Source organism: Hyposmocoma kahamanoa, unplaced genomic scaffold, assembly GCF_003589595.1.
Source record: "Hyposmocoma kahamanoa isolate Upper Pololo Valley unplaced genomic scaffold, ASM358959v1 117, whole genome shotgun sequence".
Taxonomy (NCBI): domain Eukaryota; kingdom Metazoa; phylum Arthropoda; class Insecta; order Lepidoptera; family Cosmopterigidae; genus Hyposmocoma; species Hyposmocoma kahamanoa.
The window spans coordinates 1,928,382-1,955,935 of NW_020653397.1; the positions used below are offsets into that span (position 1 = coordinate 1,928,382).

The window sequence follows — 27,554 nt, forward strand, 5'->3', positions numbered from 1 at the left end:
CGATAGAGTACGAAAGTAGGTATTTTACAAATATATAGGAGCGAGCTTCAATTTGAGTAGTTTAAAAAAGTTACAAGAAATAGAATCATTTCTGCTTAGAATTAATTTTATAACGTAATATTACATTACTATTTAGAAACATTATAATAAATATATTTTTCTACACTTTACGTAAGCGTCATAAAGATAGAATCTTAAGTAACTGCTCTGCTTAAGTGCTTATAATGACAACATTACCCATATTAATGTCTTCAAAGTAAATTTCACCAATGAAACCTTCACACTTAAATTCCTATGCTTTTAAAATACTAAAGTAGACTCCAACTTTTTCTATCTCTACATTGTGATAGTGGTGTGCGTGTCGAGACTTGCGTGTATCCACAAAATCGATACGATATCTCGATTCAGAATCGAGCGCGGATAATCGACTTGGTATTATGTTCGGTTAAACGATACCGAACATGTTCCGAACGTTGCCTTAATTTTTTTAGTACTGTACTGTATAAATAACCAGTACATCCATACAAATGATGCTATCAACTTAAATGGGATACGTAATGACAGAAAATCTGCTAACACCTTAAAGCGTCAAATGAGTCATCAGTTTCTATGGTTATTTGTGACACTGCACAGACTACAACGCCACACTCATATCACAGCTACAAATCGCTATTACGAGTGAAAAAAAAACAAATTTTACTTACTTTTTCTAATTCTAATAGGTGAAACCGTAGCACTTGTATTGCTTGCACCATCTGTAAATGAGAATGCACAATTAATATCTAAGAATACATAAGAAATACTATCCTATTACTATATAATATAGCTACAACAAACACAAAGAAAAATTCCTTCGACGCAACTGAACTCAAACCAGCATCAGTTGCCTGAACGTGGCACGATGACTAATTAGACCGATGGATTTTTCTTCATGTTTATTCGATCTTCGTATCAACAATCATAGCAAATTAGTGGCGTATTTTCACAAAAAATAAAAGATGAACATCATGGTTAGAACATGATATAATATTTTTCTCAAACATGCTCTCAATGTTTGTATTACTTTTAAAAAATGAACAGGGAAAGTTTGTCATTTAATGACTGTGCGACTTCATCCTAGCCAAGGCCTGAAAAGTAAGTATGAAAACCCACTACTGTACACTGCTCTAAACTTTTAAATCTATCACTATTCTAACAATAAATGTAAAAGAAAAACTCATACAGCCAACTGCCCAATTTACCTACATGTACCGCTTACTTTCAAAAAAAAGAAAAAGGCTGTAAAATAATCTGATCATTTGTGTCTTTACATCTTATTTATATTTTGATAGCAAAAATGAGTTCTAGTGAGAAGAGCGATAACGAAAATACAGTAATTGATTTGCCTAATTTTAAACAAGAAGCAATATTGACAAAATGTCAAACATTACTTTTAATATTAATTAATATTTATTTACTTTTTCTAATAATACATCCTTCTCTTTAGTCTATTGTTTGAGAAAAACACCTTACATACCTCGGCGGGAAAAGGGATTGCGTGACTTCTACTAACTCGTACTCGTCCAGCAATCCCTTACATAATAACTTACTATTACTTAAGTTTTATACATTCGATAAGCAACGACTTTGGATCTCAATCACTACAGTCCGGAAAAATCTTGTCTATCCGACTTGTGTTCTATATCAACCCACTGACGTACAACAGCAGGTCATTGTCCTCTAAAGAGAGGTTTAGATTTCCACCATGTTGGCCTACAGGAGACTGTAGACTATCCGACTCATGTTCCCACATCCCCACTCTAATCACACACACTGTGTCATAGAGGAATGTCTTTAAATTCCATTACACAATACAAGCACCAATGGATCGTCCAAAGTCCGAACGAACAATAGGGACGCGAGCGACCGAATAACTTATCGATGTTTTTATTAACGATTCCGTTTTAACTATCACTTCACTATATCTAAAAATATTTAAAAAATAACTATTTAAATTTGGATTTTCGCCGTTACGAAATTTTAAACAACCTTTTTTTTAAATAGAAAGTACATTGATGTCGCTAACGCAACTTTGTCAAGCACAGTGGCTCAGTTGGCACTGTAGGCGCTTAATGCATGGTCTCGGGATCAATTCCCGGTAGAAACAATTTGTAAAATGAACTTTTCTAAATTGGTTCATATCTGTTCTGCGTAGTACTGTGGCAGTAGAGTCATGGAGTTAATTTTGCAGTTATAAGATTTCGCTAGCTTCAGACTAAATGATTGATCGTTGTCTGGCATATTAATATTTCAAAGTTCAAAAACATATGCATAAGGATGCCTGGAAAAAAATGCTACCTAGTAATAAGGCCGAAAGAATGATTCATAGTTCATTCATTCATATGAAATAACTCATACTTATTTAGCTCAGCTCCTTCATCATCACCAATCCGTTATTCGTTCGTGATAGGCACGAGTCGTCTGAAAGAAGGCGTTCTTCTCCTTCTTCGACGTGGAGGTTACATCACAATGTATTCCTTCAGCGATAGCTATATTCTGGCCAAATTCTATGTAGTTTTCTACTAATGTCAACAAACAAAAACATATGATTTTTAGGGTTTTCATCTCAGACTCTTTCACAGTTACCACAACTCCAATATTTTCCCCCCAGTTCAACTGGATTATGCATAGACTAAAGCTTTGAAGTCATGTTTATAATAAATATTGTTCAACAGATGTTTCAAATCACCTAAAAATTACCAGTAATTAACTATTTGGAAAACTGTGTCATCCCTAGTGACTAATGATTTGAAGAGACAGATTGCAAATATTCGAGTTCTGGTGGCAATTCAAGTTCCGAATAGGAGATAGATGATGGATGATATAAATCTTACCATTTTGTTTCTTTCGTCTACCATTACCTACCATCTTATTGTTATTCATAACTCAGACGTATCAATACGTATTTTGTAAGCTTTATAATAATTGGCTAGGTAAGTATTACTTCTACATAACCCAATTACCTACTTACCTATTTAAATTTTAATTAAAGGAGCATTGAAAAAAATGTTGTTTTCCATTGACTTACAAATAAATGGACGACGGGTCTAATACAAAAACCACGAAAAAAATGTCACAAGTCAACCTATTCGAAATTTAAATTGTAATGTCATCGCAGTATCGCGCTGTCAGTAGAACAAATGAAGACTAAAGCGGAGTTTGGCGCTCTGTATACGATTTTAGCGCCTTACAAGTGCGGACACTTTTTAGCGCGGACCCGACGTCCATATAATTGTAAGTCAATGTTGTTTTCCTATGCCATCATTGGTTGACTAGCAACGTTTTGTTATTAAACGTTCTACATCGAATTTGGCTACAGTATAGATGTATTGCTGCAAAATATTGGCAAATATAATTAAAATCATAGGTACATGTATGCAAAAATTATGATTTAAGACATTTCTTTCCCAAAAACAGAACAGAAACATTAACTTACAATGACAAATACTTGATCAATTTAAAGCCATCGAGTGTATAACCAGAAATAGAGACGAAATGTCATTTAATTTGTTTGAAAACCATTCTGGCATATCATTACGGTGACAACTGCGCTCCGATTGGCCAGGCCGAATTCAAAACAATTGACGGGTGTCGTCAATTGTTTCACTTCACTTCACTTGCTATAATGGACGAAAATTGTAGAATTACATATTTAATATTTAATTACCGATTAAATTTGATTCCGTTTGTTTTGTAATTAGATGTTTTGCTGTTTTTCCCCACACCACCGAATGGAACAGCACGCTATTGTTTCGCCATTAGAGATATTATCTTTATTACAATAAATATATTTCAGTGCAAACGAGAGTTGATATTTATAAGTGATGCATCACTGACGAGTTACCAGGAATGTGCCATACATACCTTATTTCGTCTCTATTTCTGGTTATATACTCGATGTTTCGGACCCATATCGAACAGAGAGCGGGAGTAGACCCCCAGGTACAAACAAAATTTTAAGACATTGTTGACGTGATTATAGACTAAATGATTATCACTAATTGCAGTTTAGGTTTCTTACTACGGTTTTTTTATTATACTAAGTAACGAGACAAAGATGGCATGCGCCTGGTGGTAAACGACCCGCCTGTTCATAACAGTTGCAATGCTACGCAGAGCTTTAAATTGTAAAGATTTGAAGGGCATTATGACTGCGTCCATCACCCTGAGATATAAGTTGCCAAGTCCCAAGTGCCTGTAATTTCACCAGCACCCTTACCCTTCGAAACTGTAACGGCAGAAAATGGTAAGGTGGCAGTACTAACTGGACGAACACTGTCACAAGGCTTTCCACTGCTACTATGAAATATCGGGATAATAAAAATCATAGCGTGGTGAAAAAACCTGTAGCTAATGATTAATCAAAATGTATCGACACTTGAATGGCAAAATGGGATAAGCGACATTTTTGGTCATATTGAGTTATATACACCGTTGAAATCAACGAATGTTTCTGATTCCATCGGTATATATAACTCAATATGACCCGAAAGTACCACGTATCTCATTTCGATTTTTTTATATATCATAGAAAATAAGTTGTTGGCAAAAACCGCCGCAAGGATTCGAAACATGGACCTCTCGATTGAGAAGCAACCACTCTCCCACTGGACTACCGTCGCTCTAACTCCTTATTCAGATAAAACAAAAGAAAATATATTAACGTTCAAATAGCACCATCATCTAGTAAAACAATGAAAGTGCAAAGGCCTCGAACAGATCCTATCGCCGCAATCAGATCGTAATAATCGCCGGCCGATATCTGTCTAATGCCGTTTTAATCGCCCTTTGATTTGTTTCTGATTGCGCATACGCACAGTCTTTTGTTTTTGATTGATGGACCTTTCTTCCTTCGTCTTCCTCAGGAGTCCAAGTCTCTTTATTGTTATCGTATATTTATCGAGTACTTTACGTTTACATATTGGCTATTCGTACCATTGGTAAAATACAGCCACGCGTGGTAACTTAAACCAAGAAATCAAAACTAAACCTATTTATGTAATAGTTACCAAGCAGTATGTTTAAAGGTCACAGCGTCACAGGAACATTATTTGTCCGTCACATCTGTGTTTATCCGTCACACCGTCACACGCTTTGGCGTTACACTGATCAAACATTAAGTCAACTGGTAGCACAAACTCTGTTTAAACACGTCTTAAAACTAGGTACATATTTATTATTGTCTTTTCTTACATTCCGAGTTATCTTTGAATATTTTTTCAATTCGTAGAATAGAATTATTTATTTCGCGATATGACAATGTAAAACACATTTGTTGTCAGAGTACAATAATTGGCACTAATGTAGAAAAAGATGAAATACAATGTAACGTCAAAATTCACTCATGGTCATATCGGTAGGTGAAAGGTAGAGGTCCTTAAGTCCTATCGTCATTTGTTTTTCATTTAACATCTTTTAATTGACCTTAAAATTGATTATAAATGCTTAATTATGAGCCTCATTCCGTTTAAAACACTCAATTAAAATTATTTTTTGTAGCAGTAGAGCTTCTTGTGGAAGAGTTCATCAACGGTAATACTGTCATGTTACCTATTTCTATCGCCAAGCAGTAATGTCAGCATTACTGTGTTCCGGTTTTGAAGGATAAGAGTGTGAAATACTAAAGGTTATTATACAACTTCTGCGTACTTGGATGACAAAAATCCGTGGTAGTAACCCGTTTAGCTCATGGAGGTAGTCTCGATCTCTGATGTTTCAAATAAAGAAAAATATTGTAAATGTTATTTACAAAGAGCAACCCCTAGAGTTTCTTGCTCATTCTTCTCAGGGGAATCTGCCTTACGAATGAGCGGTAGAGTTTAACCATTGTGACGATTTCAAGTGTAATAATGCTTGCCTATGAAATAAAGATTATTTTGAATTTGAATTTGAATTTGAATTTGAAATTACAGGCACATGGGACTTGCCAACATATGTCCCAGGTGACGGGCGCAGTGGCAGTGCCCCACAAATCTTTGCGATCTAAAGTGGCACTGCAACTGTTATAGATAGACGTGTAGCTCACCATAAGACACGACTTGTTCATGTCGTAATATTGTAAAAAAAATACTGTTTGGCGCTACCGGATTATATAACACATTTTATATTATGTCTCTGAGAAGCAGAAACTTTAAAAAAAACGAAATTAATCAATATTATTCATACCAAAATGGAATGCCAACTGACAGTACCATTTTTTTTTTCAGAAAATTAAAAATAAAACAGAACACAAGTTTCGCAGGATTATTAATTATAATGGGATAAAAATGTTGTCAAAGAATTTTCTTGTGGTAATATCGCATTTTTATCATGTCCCTGTTATTCCATAAAGCGGCGGGAGCCCCAGAGAGGGAGCGACCAGAGAGTCTCTTTAAAACGGCTATAACAAAGGCTTACTATTATAAAAATCCAAGATGTAGAGAAACTAGAGGTGACAATTTTCATCACACTATCTTTGGGGTGGTCGTATACGCAACTTGAACTAGTCTGACCCAAATTGTTCCATCTGTGTTTGTACAGTGTTAAGACAAATGAACAAGGTCCATAAAGCTTACAGTGCTGCCACACAGCCGAACGTTACTCCGTTTGCACAGGGCATGATGTTGGGGCAGACACTGTTTAGTTTACACTAACACTGTCTATTGATGCATTTGGTGCATTCGATACGGAAGAGTTGATCGAAGTTTGCTTATAACCAGTCTTGGATTTTTAATGGTATCAAGTGACGGGACGAACAAGTCGTGCGCCTGCTGGTAAGCGACACGCCTACTTGTCAATTTATGTCTCAGAGTGACAGGCACAGTGGCAGTGCCTCTAAGCTCTTTGCAATTAAAAGCTCTAAGTGGCACTGCAACTGTTATTGACAGGCGTGTCGCTTACCACCAGGCGCACGATTTGTTCGTCCAGTTACTTGGTATTTTATAAAAATAGTGACGGAACATGTCGTGCGCCTTTTTAGTTCGTTTTAAAAAAAGACAGACTATAGTAATTGCTATTTTCATAATCTAAAGTACAGAACAAAATACAATACAATATGAAGTGGAATTCCTTGCCTGGACACTTTTTCCCTAAACACTACACCTTGTGCTTATTCAGGGCGAAAGTGAATAGGCATTATTTCCTCATCGTCACTTTTCATCAAATGCGCACTTAAAAATAAAATATAAAAATCCGGTACTTCGAAGGTATTAACCACTGTATGTGTATTAACTTCGTTGAAGTTAAGGTAAATATATACTCTAACAACTCCTCCGAACTTATCAGTTCTACGGTCAGTTATACGTCTATAATGAGAAAAATGGAAAAAATAACAATCCACCATTTTTTTTTCAATTGTAAGATTTTACAATAAAGTATGATTATTTAAAAAATATAAGTAAGCTGCTACAAGAGTCATTTTAAGCTGAATACTTGATTAAGCTCATTGAAAAGGTTTAATGACTCTTCGTCAGCAATAATATAGAGCTTACAATAGCTCCGAATTAACGTAATGACGTAAGCAATAGGGATGTGAAAGTAACAGTTTGAAATAATATAAAAGTAACGGGACTTATTTTATACTATAATGTGTGATAACCGTGTTAGTTTTCATAATAGTTTGAAATAATAAAATAAATAACAGGTATTATGGAGATGGCAGGCGCGTAGTTTCTAAATACGTCAAATAATGTTTTATTGTATTAGACATGGATTTTATTCATTTGAGATTGTGCACAAGGTCACTCAGACAAATGTACATTGTGATTTTGATAAAGATATTAAGACATTGTTTTAAATGACGTAAGGTTCAAGTCATACCGACGTAATTTTTCGCTTCGATGTATTTGATTTTTGTATCTATAATAATAAGAATCTAGTGTAATATATTCACAAAAAACATGGTAGTAAAACAACATGATATTCAATAAATCGAACATGAATCTAAATAATGTCTTAACTCAAAAATTGTGAAAATCAGAAAACACGATTTCAAAGTTCAAAAAATTACTAAATGTAACCAATACATTTATATTTTCGTTTACAACTGGATAACTAATTATTATGTATAAATAAAAATAATCTCATTTTTCCGTAAACGATTATTTTATGAGGAACTGTATACGTTTTTACAACAAGATTCCGGAGCATATATTATTATAATTATCATTTCCTAAGTTTAAAACTTACATCAGAAATATTTTAATTGTCAATTGTTAATTGAAAAAAAGTCATATTACAAAATTGAAGACTGTGTTAGATAAAGATTTATGAAAAGACTACATGGGTCCAGATTCCACACAAATTTGATTCAAAGTGTATTCCATAGCTTTTAACTTTATTTGATAAGAGCAATCCCTAGAGTTCCTTATTCGTACTTCTCGGGGAAGTCAGCACAGTGAACGAGCAGTGGCTTCAAAAAAGTTTTCAAGTATAAATTTGTTTTAAATGTGGCATAAATTATTCTCTAATCTTGATATGACTGCTGTGTTTTCTCAATTCTATCATATTTGCGCTGCGACAGTAATTCATTTCAAGTGCGAAACAAAGATACAAATTACTAGAAACAAATAATGTTAAAATTTATATAACCCTATGGCATTTGGCACAACTCAATTAACCCAAGGTAGTTAGCAAAAGTAGCACAGCCAAACATATGGTTACCCATCTGACAAGGCCTTCAGAAAACCTCTCAAAAGAACATTCCAAATGAATGAAGCCGCGAACAACACTAATTACAATCGAACGAATTACGCCAACGGCAGAGAGGCAAACTCAAAGACCTTATTGAAATACCAATTGGACCTCTCTCAATAGCTTTTTGTTAACAACACGTTCAAGTATTAAAAACCTCGCGTATTTATGTTACCAAAACACCGCGACGACGTGTCCAATGACCCAATGGGCCCGAACCAAGGGACCTGGCCAAAGTTTTTGTTTAAACAGATTATGAAATTGAAGAACACACATCTTTAGGCCGATCAAACAGTTGTGTTAACGCTGGAACAACAACTGGACCGTCAAGAATTTTAACTCGACACACTACACAAACATATGCACCCACAGTGGCACCACATGTCAGAGCGCGGGGACAAAAACACAAAGATAATTTACGTATTTTGACGCAGAAGTTTACTCTGCGCCCGGATGTCGTCGGTTTGCCAGGGCTCGTTATCTTGAGGGTTTAACTTGAGCAGTGCATGAATGACGCTTATCAGTCCCCGGTGCAGGCGCAGGTAAAGCTGACGTCTTAGTTTATGGCGTCATGCTACCGTTTCTAGCGCGGTTTTAATTGCTTAGTTTTATGCCTTCAATAAACTGCGATCCGTGAAGATCTCATATTGTAAACGTGCTAAAAAGACTACGAACTCCTCACGATTGAAATCTAGACCTCTGTCATAATTAGGCTGAAAAATAGTTGTTATAACATAAATATACCACATTAACTGCCTCCGTGACCGAACGATTACCACTCTAGTCTGCCACGCAGAGGTCCCGTGTTCGATTCCCGAGCGGGGAGAAATATTTGTATGGCCTACATTTATTTTTCTCGTCAGTTGGTGGTTGTCTACATGTGTGTCCATGGCACTCGCGACACAGGGTTTCCCTAGTACGGGACTATGAGTGACCGCGTTAGTTATTTTAATATTTAATTACCTGAGTAATGGAATCCAGAGGCACTGAAGTTCGGTTCTAAATTGACCATACCGGGAACTGAAGCTCATTATCAAGCGCCTGCTAGTGCTAGCCACGGGGCCGCCGAGGTCGTCAAATTGAATATAAGTACTCATACCACAATCGCAGCGCGTCGTATTGTTATTCGTGTACACGGAAACTGATTTCTTATATGAATAGGGTTGTTCTTATGTTACGTACGCGGTAGGAAATTTAGAAACCTAGTGATTACGCGCTTGGTGGAGCGGGTAGATAACACGGATTTCCCTAACAAAGTCAAACAGCGCGGCGCTCGCCCCCGCTGCCCACCAATTCGTAATGCCTTTGATTTTATTTGTTAAAAATCGGTTAAGTACCCGTGTCGAACGGCGGCGGTGGGTGGCCGCCATCTTGCTTTTATTATTTCACTTTTTGTCCGAGCTAGCCGCGGGAGGCGTACGGTGCGATTCAACTTTTTTATGAGTGACAATATATACCTTTTTTGATCTTATTCCCTTATTTTGTTATTCCGAGAAACATTTCTCGTTTACCTGTGGTTAATTTCGGACAGATCTTTAACTAATAAAATCATAAATTATTCGGTCGCTGCGAGGTGATCTGTTAGTTCACTATTTTATGGTGTATCAAACTGCTCCAAGTTATTTTAAGCTTTGGTAATAAATAATGTGGATACTTACTAATGAATCGACCTCGGGGTCCGCTATATAGTAAGGTTTTTCTTGACGTATCTGTAACAAAAGGAAAGATTATACAATATTATTTCATATTTAAAAAGTTATTAGCTCTGAATGGTGGCAGTTCATATGGAGATTCATAGCTTGTTTTATAATGAGACGGGCAGTTTGCTGAGTAGATTAACTGCGGGCGCAGCCGGGTCGTAATGCTTGTCCGTGGCTAATAAAATGCTCGCTCGCTTGGCTGCGCACACGCACCATAGAGCGAGCAACAGACGAGACACAAACTGCATCACCATTTCACGTCCGCCTCTCAAAATATTGTGTGTTAATGATGCACTCGTGTTTTAGACTTATTTAAAATAGAATCTGTTATTTCAAAACACTCGTAACCTAGGAGTTATGACTGATATTACTTGGTTAAATACTAAGTTTTTTTTATTAGAGTGAGAGTTACGTTGATAGGGGATTTTTTTTTCAATGTTAGTAGCAGTAGAGCTCCTTGTGAAGTTTGCCCAGGGAAGTACAGCCACCTTGCCTATTTCTGCCCCTAAACAGTAATGTCAGCGTTACTGTGTTACGGTTTTGGGACTTGTGAATTTATATCTTAAGGTGACGGGCGCAGTGGCAGCGCTCCGCAGATCTTTATGATTTAAAGCTGTCAGTGGCACTGCAACTGTTATGGACAGGCGTGTCGCTTACCATCATAGTAATTATAACTTATCGCGTTCTTAGGTTTTCGCGATTGTTGCACATAGGAAATAAAACTATTTTTCCGGATTTAAATCGCGTATATTTGTGTTTTCGGGTCCCATGATCATGGTCACCGTGACCATGGGACCTGTAAAAGGCCCGAAACGTCGGTTTGTTTGAAAAACGAACATACGCAATTTAAATCCGGAAAAATTATAGCTTTTTTTTAAAAAAAAAACGGACCTCATAAGGTCGTGGAATTACATTTATTTGCCAAGTTTTATTCAAATCGTATTCATCCCCTAGTTTGTCACTCTTAGATATGGAATGTTTTCTTCAAACTGTATCGTATTTAAATGGGACTAATACTGAGGTACGCTCTTTCCAACAAAGAAAGAATCATCAACATATATACAAAAAAAAAGAAAGAGGTTCTCATTGGAATTGAGAACCTCTTTTTTTGTAGTCGGTTAAAAATACAAGCTGACAGTTCTAGTCTTCCTATTGTATGTTTCTACGTTCTCACTTAAGACACGCTTTTTTTCGACATAAACTTGCTACGACCGGAAATACGATACAATCTAGTATGCGCTTCCATCCAACCGATTTTCTTTTTTTTATCGCACTACATTGACTTGACGTCAGCTCAAACAACACATAATTGCTGTTTGAACTCGCCTCCAGCACTTGTTTATTACAAATTTAATTAAAATAACAAATGTTACCGGACATTTTTCTTACCATAAACGCATTTGCGCATTGCATCAGATTCGTATCGGTTCTGAATCCGAGACTATACAAATCTAGAAAGCTCGGACCCACTTCGGATGTCGCTTAAGAACTAAGGGTCGTATTCTAGAACTCTACTCAATGTTCAAGTCAGGACTTGAGTATGATTCAAAGCACTAGAAATCATACTCAAGTCCTTGCCATTAGGGTCGTATTTCCAGTGCTTGGAATCATACTCAAGTCTGCACAAATCCTGACTTGAGCATTGAGTAGAGTTCTGGAATACGACCCTAAGTCCGATTCAAACCCGAGACAATACGAATACCGCTTGTACACCTAGAGATATCGAGCTTCTATCTGAGATTCACTTAAGGGTTCCAGCTAAGCATTTACGTAACGAGTCACTAATTCATTTACCTGTCGCTTTGCCAAATTACAAACGGAATTCATTTATACGGCGTGCGAGCAATAATTTTAACAAAGTTTCTGCTCTTTACGATTTTGATTTGTTTAACACAAACTGTGCGTACGTTAAGAAGGTATTATCTAATTCATTTTTTTATTACTAAAGTAATCTAATTTGCGTAATGTTAAATTGCTTGCATAATGTGTCATGTGTGTGTGAAGAATGTCGTTTACTTGTTTAGTGTCATCGATGCTGTATTTTCCTATTGTATTTTTATCAGTAGGGTACTGTTATTGCTTATAATTATTTAATATAGTTTCTATTACATTGTGATATAAGCTGTTTGTGTCCTCAAAAATAAAATAAGTAAATTGAAAAAAATAAATATGTAAAATGATGCCTGTGACATTTTGCACGTCATTCCTGGAATTCGGAACTGATACAAATGGAAGTGACGGGAAATCGCCGAGCTTAAAATCACCAAGATCTGATTATGAGACAAACCTAAGTTGAAAAGTCCCATGTGCCTGTAATTTCACCAGCACCCTTTAGAACCGAAACGCAAAAATGCTCACACTACTGCTTCGCGTTAAAAATAGACAAGTCGGCAAATACTTCCATGGGAAAACTCTTTCTACTACCAGGTTTGATGATGGGACATGAACACTTAAGTAATGCTTATCCTATCAGGGAATAATAAGTCTGCAAGAAGGGAATTCCGCTCTACAGCCGTTCGTCGTATAAATGTGGAAGTGTAACGCTTCGTGCGAGTCTTTGGAATATCCACTACATAGGGGTGGAACTCAAGCCTACGTCTAGTCCCCCGGTGATGGAAAGGAGAAGACGGAATTAAATCGTGTAATTCCATAGCACACTCTCCGTGATATATCCTGTAGAATACCGACAAGCAGGCAACTTGAACTTGTTCAAGCTTCTGCACCTTCATATCTACTTATTCGAAAATAGACAACACGTCACTTAACAGAAAAATGTAATTGATGTAAATTTGTAATTTAGAATTACAGCAAGCCAATAACAAATATATCAACATTTCTATGAATAACCATTTCAAATGCCAGTTTTTCATAATTAAAAAAAATTAACATAATTAAAATATAATAGAACAAGTTTAATTCCACACAAAAGAACCAGAGACAGTATGTAGGCATAGTGCAAGATACAATCGACAGCCTTATCGCTCAACAACGATCTTTACTAGGCAACCTTAAAAATTGTAAGGAATTATAAATACATGTGCCGGGCAGTTAACGGTGCACAAGCCAGGTAAACGGTATATAAATTTAACTGAATGTACAATTAAACTTTATAAAATACACTATATAACATAACCACAACAATCATCTGGTACTAAATTAGGTAACTCCCTATACTTTGTGTACTAGCGGCGCACTCGGGGGTGCTACCCGGGACACAGCAACTAGTGGATCTGCACTCGTTCTCGATCGACATTTCGTCCGAAACAATTACAGTCAAGTAGGTAATATTCGATCAAATTAAAAAATATTTCTTTTTTCTTTCAGTGGCATCGAGTATATAACCAGAAATAGAGACGAAATGTTATTTAATTTGTTTGAAAACCATTCTACCAAATCATTACTGTGATAGAAAAAAAACACAAACCTATCTCGAAATTTTACAAGGAAACCGCTGTATTCAATATGTACTTTATACATACCAATGATTTTTTTTGGTAACCCATTACAAAGTCGAAATTTTTTTTGTCCGAGTTAACGTTTGTCCGAATGTTCATTACACCGAAAACCGAATTGTAACGAAACAGTTGTTCGTTCAGGATATGTTGAATATTTATCGCAAAGACTCGATTAGGTTCGGTTAGGCTAGGTTTAAAAGAAAATAATATTTTCCCTTCAAAATTATTTTCGAGGTTACAAAATTTCGACCAAACGTTATTTCTGGAAAATGTCATTTCGGACTACTGATAGATAACCATTTTTTTTATATCAACTGAACTAAATAAAACACGTATAGTAAGTATACGATATATATTTTTCAAATGACTTTAACTACGTTTGTAAAAAATAAATTCTGTAATAAAACCAGTGTTCCGCTAGACCCGCGCTATAGAACCGATTTATTACGGAAAAAATATGAATTCAAACTGAGGTCGTATCAATTCTTAAGCAAAATCACCGTATTTGACATTTTACAAAGAAAAACAAACTTAGATGCCAAAATCACGAAAATTATTAAAATGCATATACGTTCTTTACGACAAGGAGGGCAGTATTACGCATTGTATGATTACATTTCATTATTCTCATAAACAAACTAATAAGGACCATACCATAAAGCAAGAAAATTAAGGTGCATTAGAATACAGCATTCCGTATTACGCATAACACAAAAATGCGAGATTCTCATCGTAAAGTATCTCACGATCTAGAATTTTAGTTGTTTATATATACCAACAGACATTTTATAGTTTTCTTTAACATAACATCAACTTAGTTAATAAAGAAGTTTGGTTTGAATATTTTAAGTTTATTTGAAATACTTACATTTATTGGACGTTTTTGTATTTTAACGATATTGTGTATTTATTATTATTTTTTAATTAACATAATGACGATCATATTGACGTTGTAATGGCCATTAAATTAAAAAAACCGGTCTCAAAAGTTTGTGAATTACATCTATTTGCTAAGTTTAATTGAAATCGGTTAAGGGAAAGTGAGTGCAAGACAATAAACCTGATTCATCCCCTAATTTTCCATCCCTAGGGATGACTGAGAGACAGAATTACAAACAAAAAAGAATCATCGAATAGAGTTCACAATTTATCGGAAGAATCGCATAACACACACACACACACACACACACACACACATACACACACACACATACACACACACACACACACACACACACACATACACACACATACACACACACAAGAATACAGTCGAATGAGAATCTCCTCCAATGAAGTCGGTTAAAAGAAAGAGAAGAGAAGCGATCTTTGCGATTTGAAGCGGTACTGCAACTGTTACGAACAGGCGTGTCGCTTACCACCAGTGTTTGTAACAATAATTTGGTAACATTGAAAACACACAATTATTCAATCGCCCTCAATTATTCAATAGACAAATTACCACGCTCTATAACGAACTAAAGTGTACACAATTTCAAGTTAAATTGTATAATTTATAAGCTATAAAATGTAATTATAAGTGAACTATGTTTTTAACAACATTTTCATTAAATTGTAATTGTCATTGTAATAAATTTAAAAATATGTTACACTTAGTTTAGTTTTCTAATTATTGTGTTAGTAAATAGATTGTACACTTGAAATAAAAAAGTCACATGTGAAAAATAAATTTTTTACATGAAAAGCATAAAAATAATGACGAACTACATGAAACAAAATTTGATGAATGACATTTTATAACTCGCCTATTTAGGGAGTCCATACTACCTCACCTCGAATTCTAATTTTTACGTATCGTCGTCGTGAATCGGTCCCATCACGCGAGTCGGGCTTTATTTCAGAATTAATTTTTTTTACAAACGAAACTAAAACCATTTGAAAAATGCACATCGTATACTAAACGTGAATACGTTTTAATTTAGTTCAGTTGATAATAAAAAAATCGTTGTTATATGTAAAGTACCTATAGAATGCAGTCGTTTTATTGTAAAATTTCGAGGTAAGTTTATGTTTTTTTCTATCACCACAGTAAGTTAGTTTTCACACCCTATAGTAATCAGTGTATATCTTCAATTTTACTATATATTTCTTTCAAAATGATAATATAAACTAAGAAAACCATTTGAGGTTGTACCGACTTGTAATTAATTTCGTTCGTAGAATCATTAAACATCTCTCCTAAAAAGTTGTCATTGTGCAGATGTGGCGTTATTAAAACCTAATGCTGGCCTTTTTTTATGATACCAAGTGAAGGTTCTTGCGCCTGTTAGTAAACGACACGCCTGACTATAGTAGTTACAGTGCCGCATGTGCCTGTAATTTCACCAGACCCTTGCAAAACTGGAACGCAGAAATCGTCAGAAATAGGTAAGGCGGCAGCACTTTCCTGATCGTACTCTATCACAAGAAGCTCTACTGCTGCTAAAAAAATGGTTATTACCAACTTCTGTACAACCTGCATCGACAAACAAAAAAAACGAATTTGGTTTATAAAGTTTTGCTTTTAAATGTATACATTTATTCACTCGATGTGTCAAAATAAAAACAAACTCGAGTGCACTACACAATAAAAGAAAATTATTAAAAAACCAATCTCATTAACTAATTAGCAACCGTTTCTATGCCTATCGTTCAAACACTCATAAATCCCTCAAGCAAATTAATATCATACGTATTAAACGCTAAGGTATATATTACAGTGACCTTTGCGGCGTGGTTAACGAGTGGCATTAAAATGTATAGAATCGATTATGACCGGAGAGCCGTAAATGTCGTTTAAGAATTATTGATTATGAGAAATAATCGATGTTTATGCTTTTCTTTTATCGATTAACTCACGATAGTTTCGTTACGTTAATTTTTGCTTATGTTCTGTTACGAAATAGACTTGCATGTATATTTAATGTTTACTGTAAATTATGAAAACAAATCGTAATAAAAAGAAAATAAATTTTGTCTACATTTGAATATCATGTAGATCCACTGTGCACCCATCCCACTTTCCAATGCCAGAGCCCACATAGAAGTTGCATCTATCATTATCTAATGTAATAACAACATCAAACTAACACTTTAAGTGGCCACATAAAAAGTACATAAAATCACAGTGCTCATAAGACTGCCATAATGACCGGTGTGACGGTGGATGACATTGAAACGATCCCGCCCACCGGGTAATGGTTATCATTCCCGCGCCGTTGTGTAGTATGATATGAAATATTAGCACACAGTGGTTGCAAATTGTTGAAGATGGACAAAAATATTTTTTCCCTTCTTGCTAATTTCATCATTTAATTTATGACAAATCTATAGCGCACTTTGATATAAAACAAAAAAAAAAACATAATTGCCTATCGCCTCAAAGATCTCAGTTTTATTTATAATTATTACAAGAATATCAATAAAATTTAAAACCGAAAAAAAATACTACTAGTTACTAAACCGGTTCTCTTTCTGTCATCGCCAGTTTTATTCCACGTGTCGGATTGTACAGTCATTGGCAAATGATTAGGTCAGTGATCCTTTGTGGCTGATTTGTTTATACGATATTTCATTATTTAGTTAATCCCTTAAGTCATGAGGCGAAACTTAAACGCGACAAAGAAGTAAATACGACCGTTAGTTCGCTTAAGACGTTTAACTTCTTATCGCGTTAATTAATCTTCCAAAGCCATCAGTTCTCGTACGTTTTATGTCATGAAGTTGAAGTAATAAATAAGTCTTCTTGTTTTTCATACCAGCTGCTAACACGTGAAGAGAATATTGTAATACTAGGTCACTCAAAGCAGTCATTTTGCTACATAACTAATATCGTAAGACCAAAATCGCCCTCATCAAAACTCAGCCAATACAAAGCCCAAAAATGTAACAAACACATAAATAAGGCCCCTCCCCCACCCTCGGGCAAGGAAGTCCCTCATTTTGGGGGGCAGCGACCCGTGAAGCCCCCCACTTTTGGACACTACGAATTAAATGCTAATAAGGCATGCGATCGACTGATACCGCGTCTTGGATGGAAAGAGGTAATTTTTGTATTACATACGAATTAAAGAGCTCGTATCAACGAATTGGCCAGTTTTTCCTTAAGCTCCGATTTCGAGGATCATTACCAGCAGACAATAAAAACTGCAAATGAGATAAACGAGCAGTCCGAAATCTGCCTTTTGTCATGCACTAATGCGCATCTCATTCATATCTGACTCCTAATTTAACTTGGGAGGAGCGGCGGATGAAAAATATTTGTCAAACAATGACTCATAACAAAGTGCAAGTTATGTCTGCGAGGTCCTTAATGGTCCCATTATATTTCATGGTGTAGCAAAAACCCGGTCGCTGACAAAGTGGTAGGTGTCGATGCCGACATAACGCTCCGTTTTATGAGTCGCGAGCTATGCATCCGCTTTTTATTCCTATTTTAATCAACACAGATATTCCGGAGAATATTCCTATCGACAAAAAAAAAAGAATTGTGTCCTACACGTCTCTTAAAAATAAACAACGAGGAGAATAACTTTTGACTCGTCCCAAAAATCTTTGTCCGATGACAATTGTCGTTTTCTCTATTCATAACGTTTACCTGAGCTTTTATTATTCCCCCATTGTGCACTTTCAGGCGAAATAGTGTATTGTTTGTGTAATTGAATAAATGCCTTCATGTGAGCCCTTTGTGCGCGATTGAAAGGGAGTAAGGACGCGTGTGGATACAATCGCCACAAAATTGTACTCGAAATAATCGATTAATTAATTATTATTTGTTAGCGCGGCGGAGAATTGGAGCACTATGCGACGTTCCAGCCGACGCCCGACTCGAGACTCCACATACCGGGCTACCTGCACGGTGAAAAAACCACGGAACCCGTCATTAAATTCGTAAGTCCGCATACGGTCGTCAAACAACCTCGACAGGTCCCCGAGTAAATTAAACTCTATTTAGCACAAATTAAAGTGTATAATTTGATAACTGCACAAACGGCGGTTATTACACCAAGAAACCGGCGAAGGACGGCATCAAAATCGCTACCAAACGTGGTACCCTGTAATTTGTAATAAAAAATCTATTTATAAGATAAAATAAAGCACCGAGACGCTACCTAAGATGCCCGCCGATCGATCTCGTCAGAGTTTTAATAAATCAGCTTCGTCGAGCCATTTTGATGCTTGTCACCCATAAGTATATGATTTAAAATCGCTCGAGAGTACTACGTTTTTAATGGTAAATTATTCTATAATGCGCAAAGGTCGAGTTTTGTAATTTAGTTAAGTCGCCTCCTATTTAATAACTTTTTATACGACGGCGGCGGGCAGGTGATTGTTTTTTCCAATTTTTGTCTTAAAAAATGCTGGCCGGCCGAGTCGCTACTGAAGTAGTTCGAAATTTAAATTATAGTGTATTAATATGGAACGTTCCTGTTACGAAATTTTTATTTATAGTGTGCGCGTGCGTCGGCACAGGGCATGGCGGACGACGGCAGCGCGGTGGCAACGGTGACGTCGCCCGCGCCGTTTAATCACCTGATTTTGAGACAACAACGTGCGAATATATTTCGCCCGCTTTACGACCAGCCATAAAGGGACGTAATGAACAAATGTCTTTATGGTATACTTGTAAATGTCGAATATCAGTCATTTCTCCCGAGGCGTACAAAAAATGCCATAAATATTCTTAACAAAATGGCTCCTACTGAATATTGTGGCCATAAACGAAGGTCTATAAAATGAGGTTTGGTTGTTTAACTTTTGTTTGGCTCTATGTTGGAATTAAAAGAACTTAGTCGCGGCCCGGGCCTTTTGTTTGCGCAGTGCTCGTCGTGTCCCCGGCGTAAATATGTAAATGTTAGAAAATTATTCATAACTAACTGGAATTTATAAATGTTTTAGAGTTTGTTTTTGTCCCGTCAAAAATATGCGTTGTGCCACTGTGCTTTTGTGTTTGTTTCACTTAGATAACCTGAACTACACTACATTCATTACACATTACATGTTTACAAACGCTGAAACATTCAACATAGTTCTGTCACAGATAATACAATACTATAATAGTACGTAGTAGGTGGTAGGTTCTGTTCATACTAACGACTACATTGAAGTCAAAAATTTAGAAATGACGCTTCAGTTTTGTTGAAGCGTCATCCCCATTAGAGGGAGACAACAGAACCAAAGTAAAAGAAGGACGCACGAAATGAAAGAAGCGTTTTTCGTGCGTTTTTTGTCCCAAAATCCGTGCGTTCAAAAATTTTATTTTAATACAAGAAAAGCATTCAAAAGATACGAGGGCAGGTAGACGGATCGGGTATTTGCTTAGTTTCGTTTTTTTTATCACACAAAGAATCCGAGTTGATTTATGGCCGTGGTCTGTGACGATTTGTGACCTGTAATTTTTGATGCCAGTTTTGTCACTAACGGATCTTGATTTATTAATTCACAAGAGGCGTGATCCGGTTTTGACAGTTGTCAGTAATATGTAATTTTGTTACCCAAGACACCGTCATTATCATAAACGACACATTTAAGAGTTTTTAGCGCTTGACACGTCATATTTTTATCTCGTTTGCGACCAAGACATTTTTATTTAGCATTTTCGCCATAAGAAATATAACATTATATTTTGTTTAACATATTGTATTACATTATTTCTCGACGATGCCATCACAAGATACTGATCAAGAATAGTTAATGTTATTAAAAAAAAGTTGAAGTATAAGTGCGTCGCAAAAATTTATCTCTGTTTTTATCCAGTCGAATCTCGCAAGGGACCCACTGTGCAAATCACAAATACAGCTATAACGTGATAGTTACGTACTTAAGCGTCCTCAAGGGAGTCATTTATGAGCAGAAGGTCAGTTTTTCGAGTTACGACGATCGGGGGGTCATCGCGGGAGTCGTAAAGGTGGGTCTTAATGACCCACGAGGTAGTTAAACGGTGTCGTAGTTAGAAGGCTTTAATTGTGGCATGTCTTGCCCTTAACTGCACTTAAGGGATAAACTTTGTTACTATTAGTTACTGTTTCCTTGTTTTTTATCATGTTTCCTGATCGTATAGGAATAGAACTCTATGGGATATAAGAGAAAGACAATGTTTGTTTCAAGGGCTTCGTCTCATCTTAAAAGAAGTCAAAGAAATTCTTATTGTCGTATCGATGGCCTACACTATTATTATTGTTGTGGCCCAGAAGTTATTTCCGCTATAGTATGAATCATCAGATGACCGAAATGGATACAAAGACATGTCATGAAATGTCATTGTCAAAGTGTGAATGCAGGTGTGCTAAACCTTCTATTCTTAAAGGAATTGGAAGAAAGGTTCACATTTTGTACAATTTTAATTATTCATTACTAAATATTAAGAAAAACCTTTAAAACAACACACTACAGGGACATGAAAACATTGGAGTTCGAGAAGCAAAACACGAATGACATCTAGGACACGACAAAATGGTGGCACAAAAAATGTTTTTGATCCCGATTGTGTCATAAAATTATTTACCACTTTAAAGACAGTATTTTATTATAATGTATAAGAAACAAGCGAAGTGGAAAATATGAATTACAAAATTATTTTAAGTTTTATCAGAATACAGCTTAAAGGGCGTTCTAAATGTTTATTAAATAAATATCAATAAAATCGATTCAAGTGCAAACGACCTACGATTTTTTAGACCGAATTCTTTCAAAGCGATTTCCAAGCGAACTGATTCAATAGAACGGCATATGTTGATCTTCTAAATCAGAAAACATAAACATTATGTAATCATATCTTTACATTTGAACAAAACTCGATTTATAACAAATATTTAGTTGAAATAGTTTTTACCCTCGATTTTGGTGCCACATCATGAGCATAGACAACCATAAATATAGGCTATAAACAACAGTTCTCCCGGCACGGGAATCGAAACCGGGACCTCTGCGTGGCAGACAAGCATGGTAACCATTCGCTGACGATTAAGATAAGCATCGTGATAAAACCTGGACGTGGAAAAGTTCGCAATCCTTGTCAAACGTGTGAAGTGTAGACCCATTGTAAATGATAAATGTGTACAAATGTTTATTTAGTAAAAGCAACCCCTAGAGTTTCTTGCTCATTCTTCTCAGGGGAATCTGCTCTACGAATGAGCGGTAGAGTTTAACCAATGTGACGATTTCAATGCAAGAGTGAGTTCTTGCCTAACAGTGATGATTGAATGAGTGACTGAAATTAATGAATGAAATATTCTTTATCGCACATAAAATTATAGTTAAAATACAGTTCAGTGACTTCAGTAAAAAGACCCTTATTGCTATGCAGCCATTGCAGAGGTGCAACCAAAGAATATCATTACATAATAATGATATTTTTTATGCTACCATGTGACGGGACGGCCATAGATAGCAGTTGCAGTGCCGGTAAATTCTTTACATCGCAATAGGAACACTTTCCACTGCGCCTGTCACCCTGAGACATAAATTATCAAGTCTTAAGCGCCTGCAATTTCACCTTTAACCTTCAAAACCGGAACGCAGTAATGCTTATGCTACTGCTTGGCGGCAGAAATAGGTAATGTGGCAGTACTTCCCTGGACGAACTCTTTTACAAGGACCACAGATACTTCAAGATTGTATTTCTTGTAAGTAATTTAAATACCGGCTACTTGGACATATTTGACAAAAGACAAAGCGTAATGTCACATAAAAATAATTGAATGTCAATTCAATAAAAATTTAAATACAATGGATAGCGACATCTCTAGCCGGGACTGGTAGCTGTAAAGATATCTAACTGGGTGACGAAATATTATAGATTTGTCATAGATGGCGCTACGGCTAAAAAGCCGTTGAAAAACCAAATACAAAGATACGACGCAAGCAAATAGGAAAATTCGTGAGGTCCGCTGGTTCGTTCCGTGACTTAGTTGGTATAGCGTCTAGCACAGTATGCTAGAAGACGTCGGTTCGAATCCGGCCGGATCCAAGGAATTTTTTCTGAGTGTTCGATCTTTGTATTAATAATTAAAAGATAAAGACTTCGGCGACGTCATGACATACATTTGCATTAGGGATTCCTTTGACGTAACCTTCCTGTTGGACGTCCTCAATTTGGTCAAGCTACAGTCCTACAATATACTATGTTATTTTAATGAATACGACTATGGCGGTAATAGTAAATTATTATCTACAACTTTATCTTAAAACTATTAACTGCTTATTCATTAACTTGGAAATGTTACTTGAAGTTGAACTATAACTTCATACCCGGTCTTTATCTACGAGTATCTAATATCTATGCTATACTGCGGTCGATGTCTATTCGTCTTTTAATATAATGCAGTTGGACTCGGATCATCTAATAGAATAATATAAAATTTTCAAAATGTACCAAACCATTACACGAATTACTTGATGTCATATTAACAAAATTATCCCCAGACCAGAACAAAGTCAGGGAAATTTTATCCCTAAATTGGTCCCACGTAAAACCCAACGAGAGACCATAGTGCTCATCCAGCAGCAACAAAAGATAATGAATAAGAATGATATTAAAAAAACCCTATTCTTTGAACCTTAAAATCCCTTTTCGACGGATATTAAGCAGAACATACATACTTAGCTTTCATATTGTTTGTTAATATTATCAAAAAACATTTTCATTTTTTTTTTCATTCATTTTTTTTTCATAAGCAAGGCAAAACGGTACAATAACACAAAGCCATGAATTAATATACCGGAATCAAAAACTTTTATCCGATCCTTTTTACCCTCATGGCTCAAAACGCCGCGTTCCAATGCCGTTGGATTAAGAATTTAAAAAAAGACAGATGTTTATTTTCATAGAACACTTTTTTAAACTGCGCCTATTCACGAGATATTATTTATCTTTAGTGCTGTTTAAAATTTGTCTACGCTAAGAAACTGCGACGACTTATAATCTTGTGTAATAAATACATTATGTTCTCACACACAGTCAGTTCAAGTCAAAATAACATAAAAAATAAGAATTATTTTTCGTTATAGGCTTTTTGACAACGTAACAAATAAGTTTATTAACCCTTTCACCGCTCGCCGCGGCCGCAGCAGCCACGGCACGGTTGCAAACAAACAAACAGAGGTTATTCATACTCCATGTTTATAAAACTTCAAGTGCACTCGTATACGCCCGATTTGAAAATAAACAAGACAAAAAATGTTAGGAAAAACAAAGTTTGAAACGGGGAATTTGGGGCACATAAGTGCTGGTAGAATAAATGGAACAATAGTTTAAAATTTTATAGCCTATTTAATAGCCGTCCCTCCATCTATGCATACTCGGAAGAGTCAACAGGTTATGGGAAATAAAACTACTTCTCCCAATCCTTTGTGGCTCTTTTGATTTTCAACTAATCAAAACCAATGAAACAAGTTAACGTCATCTTGCCACAATTGTTATATCCAATGTAGACAAAGTCTATTGTAGCCCTATAGTTTGAAAGATATAAATGCCTAAACATTCACTTACGTACTGTGGTTTTTAGCTATTTTTAACTGCTCAAATTATAAACTATGATAAAGTACGGACGCTTGCGCACTTCGATTAAAAGCTGCAAAACAAAAACGTGTAAAAGCGTACAAACGTTTCAAGAATGGACTAGTAAATTCCAACCGACCAACCAAAGCGCTGTTACAATTGTCTGAATTATACTCCTTTCTTACGAGCGCAGTTATGACATGGCCTTACAAGGACATCTTTAGATGATGAAGTCAACTGTAGACTAATACAAATACATAAAGCTGATTGTACAGACAGTGACACGTCTTTAAAATACTTGAATTGAACTCTTTACCACTGATGATAAGACGGTTCGTAGACCTAAGTAAAGGCTCAACGTACTGTAGACTGCACCAACGTAAACACAGAGAACATTTATTTAAACAAAAATAAACACGCTTAAAATACTCTCTTTATGAATAAGTAAGCATATTCGGCACCCTTTGCCCCTTTTTTTAGGGTGGCCACCCTAAATCCCAACAGGGCAGAAATTAAAGTGTAATGGTGCAATGTTTAATAACTTATCTGCGGGCGCCGATGTGTTTGGCTTTTGTTAATGTAATTTTTAAAGTTAATTTCCGAAGGGTACCACCGATGGTGCCGAGTGGGACTTTGTTTCACGGCTGCGAAGAGGTTAAGATAGTATTGCCATATGGCTTGTTCTTTTAGGGTATCATATTAAATTAAAATAACAACAGTCCAACAAAATCGTCATTTAAAAAATCAAATTGTACATAATGCCAACGGAATTACTCTATCGTTCCTTAATATCTGCTTGAAATTCGAAAGTCTGGATTTTGAATTTCGATTTGTGACCTGAGATAACTGAAGTCAACTAAACAAAAAAATTAACTGTCAAATTTGCGCGAGCAAATTTAAAAACCTAAAAAAAAAACTGCTCTCTCTCTTAATTCAGCCTTAAATGACGACAAGTGCCCCGTGATCAGAAAAGGGAAGTACCGCAGGCTGATTACGTATCTTACAATAGCTAAGCGATAGCAAAAATCGCGCAATATTTGCTTGTAAATCGCAAATTCGTATTACGTATTAGCAAAAACAAAGCCATAGCAAAACCAGCGACAGTGCTGCCTCTATCGAACAATCTTTGAACTATTAAGTGCATTCAATCGACCAATCTCTTCGGTTTGAGTCGAGTTTTCGTATTACCTATGACTTTTGACAGCAGAGCGATAGCAATCAACAAACAATTTCAACTGTCAGACTGCGATCTTGAAAAAGGTAACTTTTTTCGATTGCAAAGTAATTGCTTTGTATTTGTTTCACATTCACCTAATTATTACGACGTAATATCAACATGGCTCGTGCTGTATTGTTGTTAGAAGCTTTAAATTTCGATGATAGAAGAGATGTTATTTATAACACGGCTCTTTTGAGGCGTAGACTTCGCAACCAAGCCAACGCTTTGCAGCTCTCCGACTCGGAGTTTCGAGCTCACTACAGGCTCAATAAGAAGCTGTTCAGAGATTTGTGTAGTGAGCTAAAACCCTACATTACTCAGGCGAGAAGAAGAACAAAAGTTAGTGTGGAAAATAAGGTAAGAAAACATAGTATGAGACTTGGTAAACATTGTGTCACATGATGGTTTGTGTGATGGTCAAAGCTGGGTGACAAATTTTTGTGAAGCCTTAATTACAATGTGCATTTTTAGGTTCTTGCCGCATTATCTTTTTTTGCAACAGGCTCATATCAAAAGCCAGTAGGTATGAGCTATCTGCATGGACTTAGCCAGTCTAGTGTGTCGAAAGCAGTAAAAGAAGTGACAAGAGCCTTAAACCATCAAAGAATACTTTATAAGTATATACGATTTCCACAAACATCACAAGAAAGACAATCCATTGTTAATGGGTGAGAACACTTTACTTTTTATCTATTGCAAATACATAGTTATAACTACATTAGTCATTAGCTGTGGCACTCATAATTATCTGACTTTCAACAACAATTTTGAATAATTATGGAAAACAAATATCTAAAATTATCAAGTTGTATTTTATCATTAATGAAAGAAAGTGTTTTTTTTTGTTATAGTTTCTTTGACAAGTTTGGATTCCCTGGATGTTTGGGATGCATTGATGGCTCACATGTGGCAATGATAAGGCCAACAGAACATGAGGAGAGATTTTTTAATAGAAAGCATTTCCATTCCAGAAATGTTCAAATAGTAAGTACCTACCTACTTTCCTAATTAAATATATTATATATTTTGAGTGCAACAAGTATTTATTTTGTGCTTAGGTATTTACCTTGCAGGCTAAAGAGAGCCTAAGATGATAAGACCCAACAAAGGCCATATTTAGCATATGAAAAAAGGAATTAATAGTGACGGCTAGCCACATTGCCTAATGATATAAATATATATTATGCTTTAAATTTCCAGATCTGTGATAGTGATTTAAATATTATTAATGTTGATGCATCATTTGGTGGTGCTACACACGATGCCCACATTTGGAAACTGTCGGATGTCCAACGACATGTCCAAGACCTTTACAGTAGAGGAGAAGCCATTTGGCTGCTTGGTGGGTATTTTTAATATTTTTTAAATGCTAATTAGCCATATAACTTAGATAAATTTAATTCTTTAAGCATTTATTAATTTTCAGGTGATTCTGGATATCCTTTAAGACCGTGGCTTCTAACACCAATTGTGAATGCTGAACCTGGTAGTGCAGATGAAAATTATACAAATATTCACTGTCTCACAAGGAATACAGTAGAACGTTGCATTGGTGTTCTGAAAGCTCGTTGGAGGTGTTTGCTAGCACATAGAGTGTTACATTATGACCATCATACTGTGGCTAAAATCATCAATGCGTGTGTTGTGTTGCATAACATCTGCAACAAGCATCACCTACCAGTTCCACCATTAGCAAATGCTGATAGCCGAGGAGATCAGCAGAACCAGATGCCACCACAATCTCTGCAGAATGCCAGCTCCACAACTGGAGCTGAACAAGAGCTGTTAGCACATGGACGAGAACAAAGAAATCGCATTGTGCAGAGATTGTGGTCCACACAATCAAATTAAAATAATTATATTACAAATGTGTGTTATGTATGTTTGAGTAAAAAGTGTATATGGTATGTCTGGGATTTGAAAATAAATAGATCAATGTATAATCAGTCTTTTTTATTCTAACACAAATATGT

At 35.9% G+C, this 27,554-nt stretch overlaps 2 protein-coding genes across 6 annotated transcripts in view; one reads left to right on the forward strand and one right to left on the reverse strand.

The window, feature by feature from the left end:
* Positions 1-27,554, reverse strand: part of LOC113239948 (homeobox protein homothorax) — a 452,743-nt gene that overhangs the window by 365,170 nt on the left and 60,019 nt on the right. For all 5 annotated transcript variants that reach the window (XM_026477122.1, XM_026477119.1, XM_026477123.1 and 2 more), the window contains exons 4-5: positions 10,368-10,418; positions 705-755 (exon numbers count right to left, since the gene is read on the reverse strand). In XM_026477122.1, coding sequence (XP_026332907.1) covers positions 705-755; positions 10,368-10,418 — 102 coding nt within the window. The remainder of the gene's footprint in view (positions 1-704; positions 756-10,367; positions 10,419-27,554) is intronic.
* On the forward strand, positions 25,349-27,514 carry LOC113239949 (putative nuclease HARBI1). The gene is made up of 5 exons (XM_026477124.1): positions 25,349-25,938; positions 26,053-26,249; positions 26,433-26,565; positions 26,782-26,923; positions 27,008-27,514. Exons 1-5 carry the CDS (start codon positions 25,699-25,701, stop codon positions 27,430-27,432), a joined length of 1,137 nt encoding a protein of 378 aa, XP_026332909.1. The 5' UTR covers positions 25,349-25,698; the 3' UTR covers positions 27,433-27,514.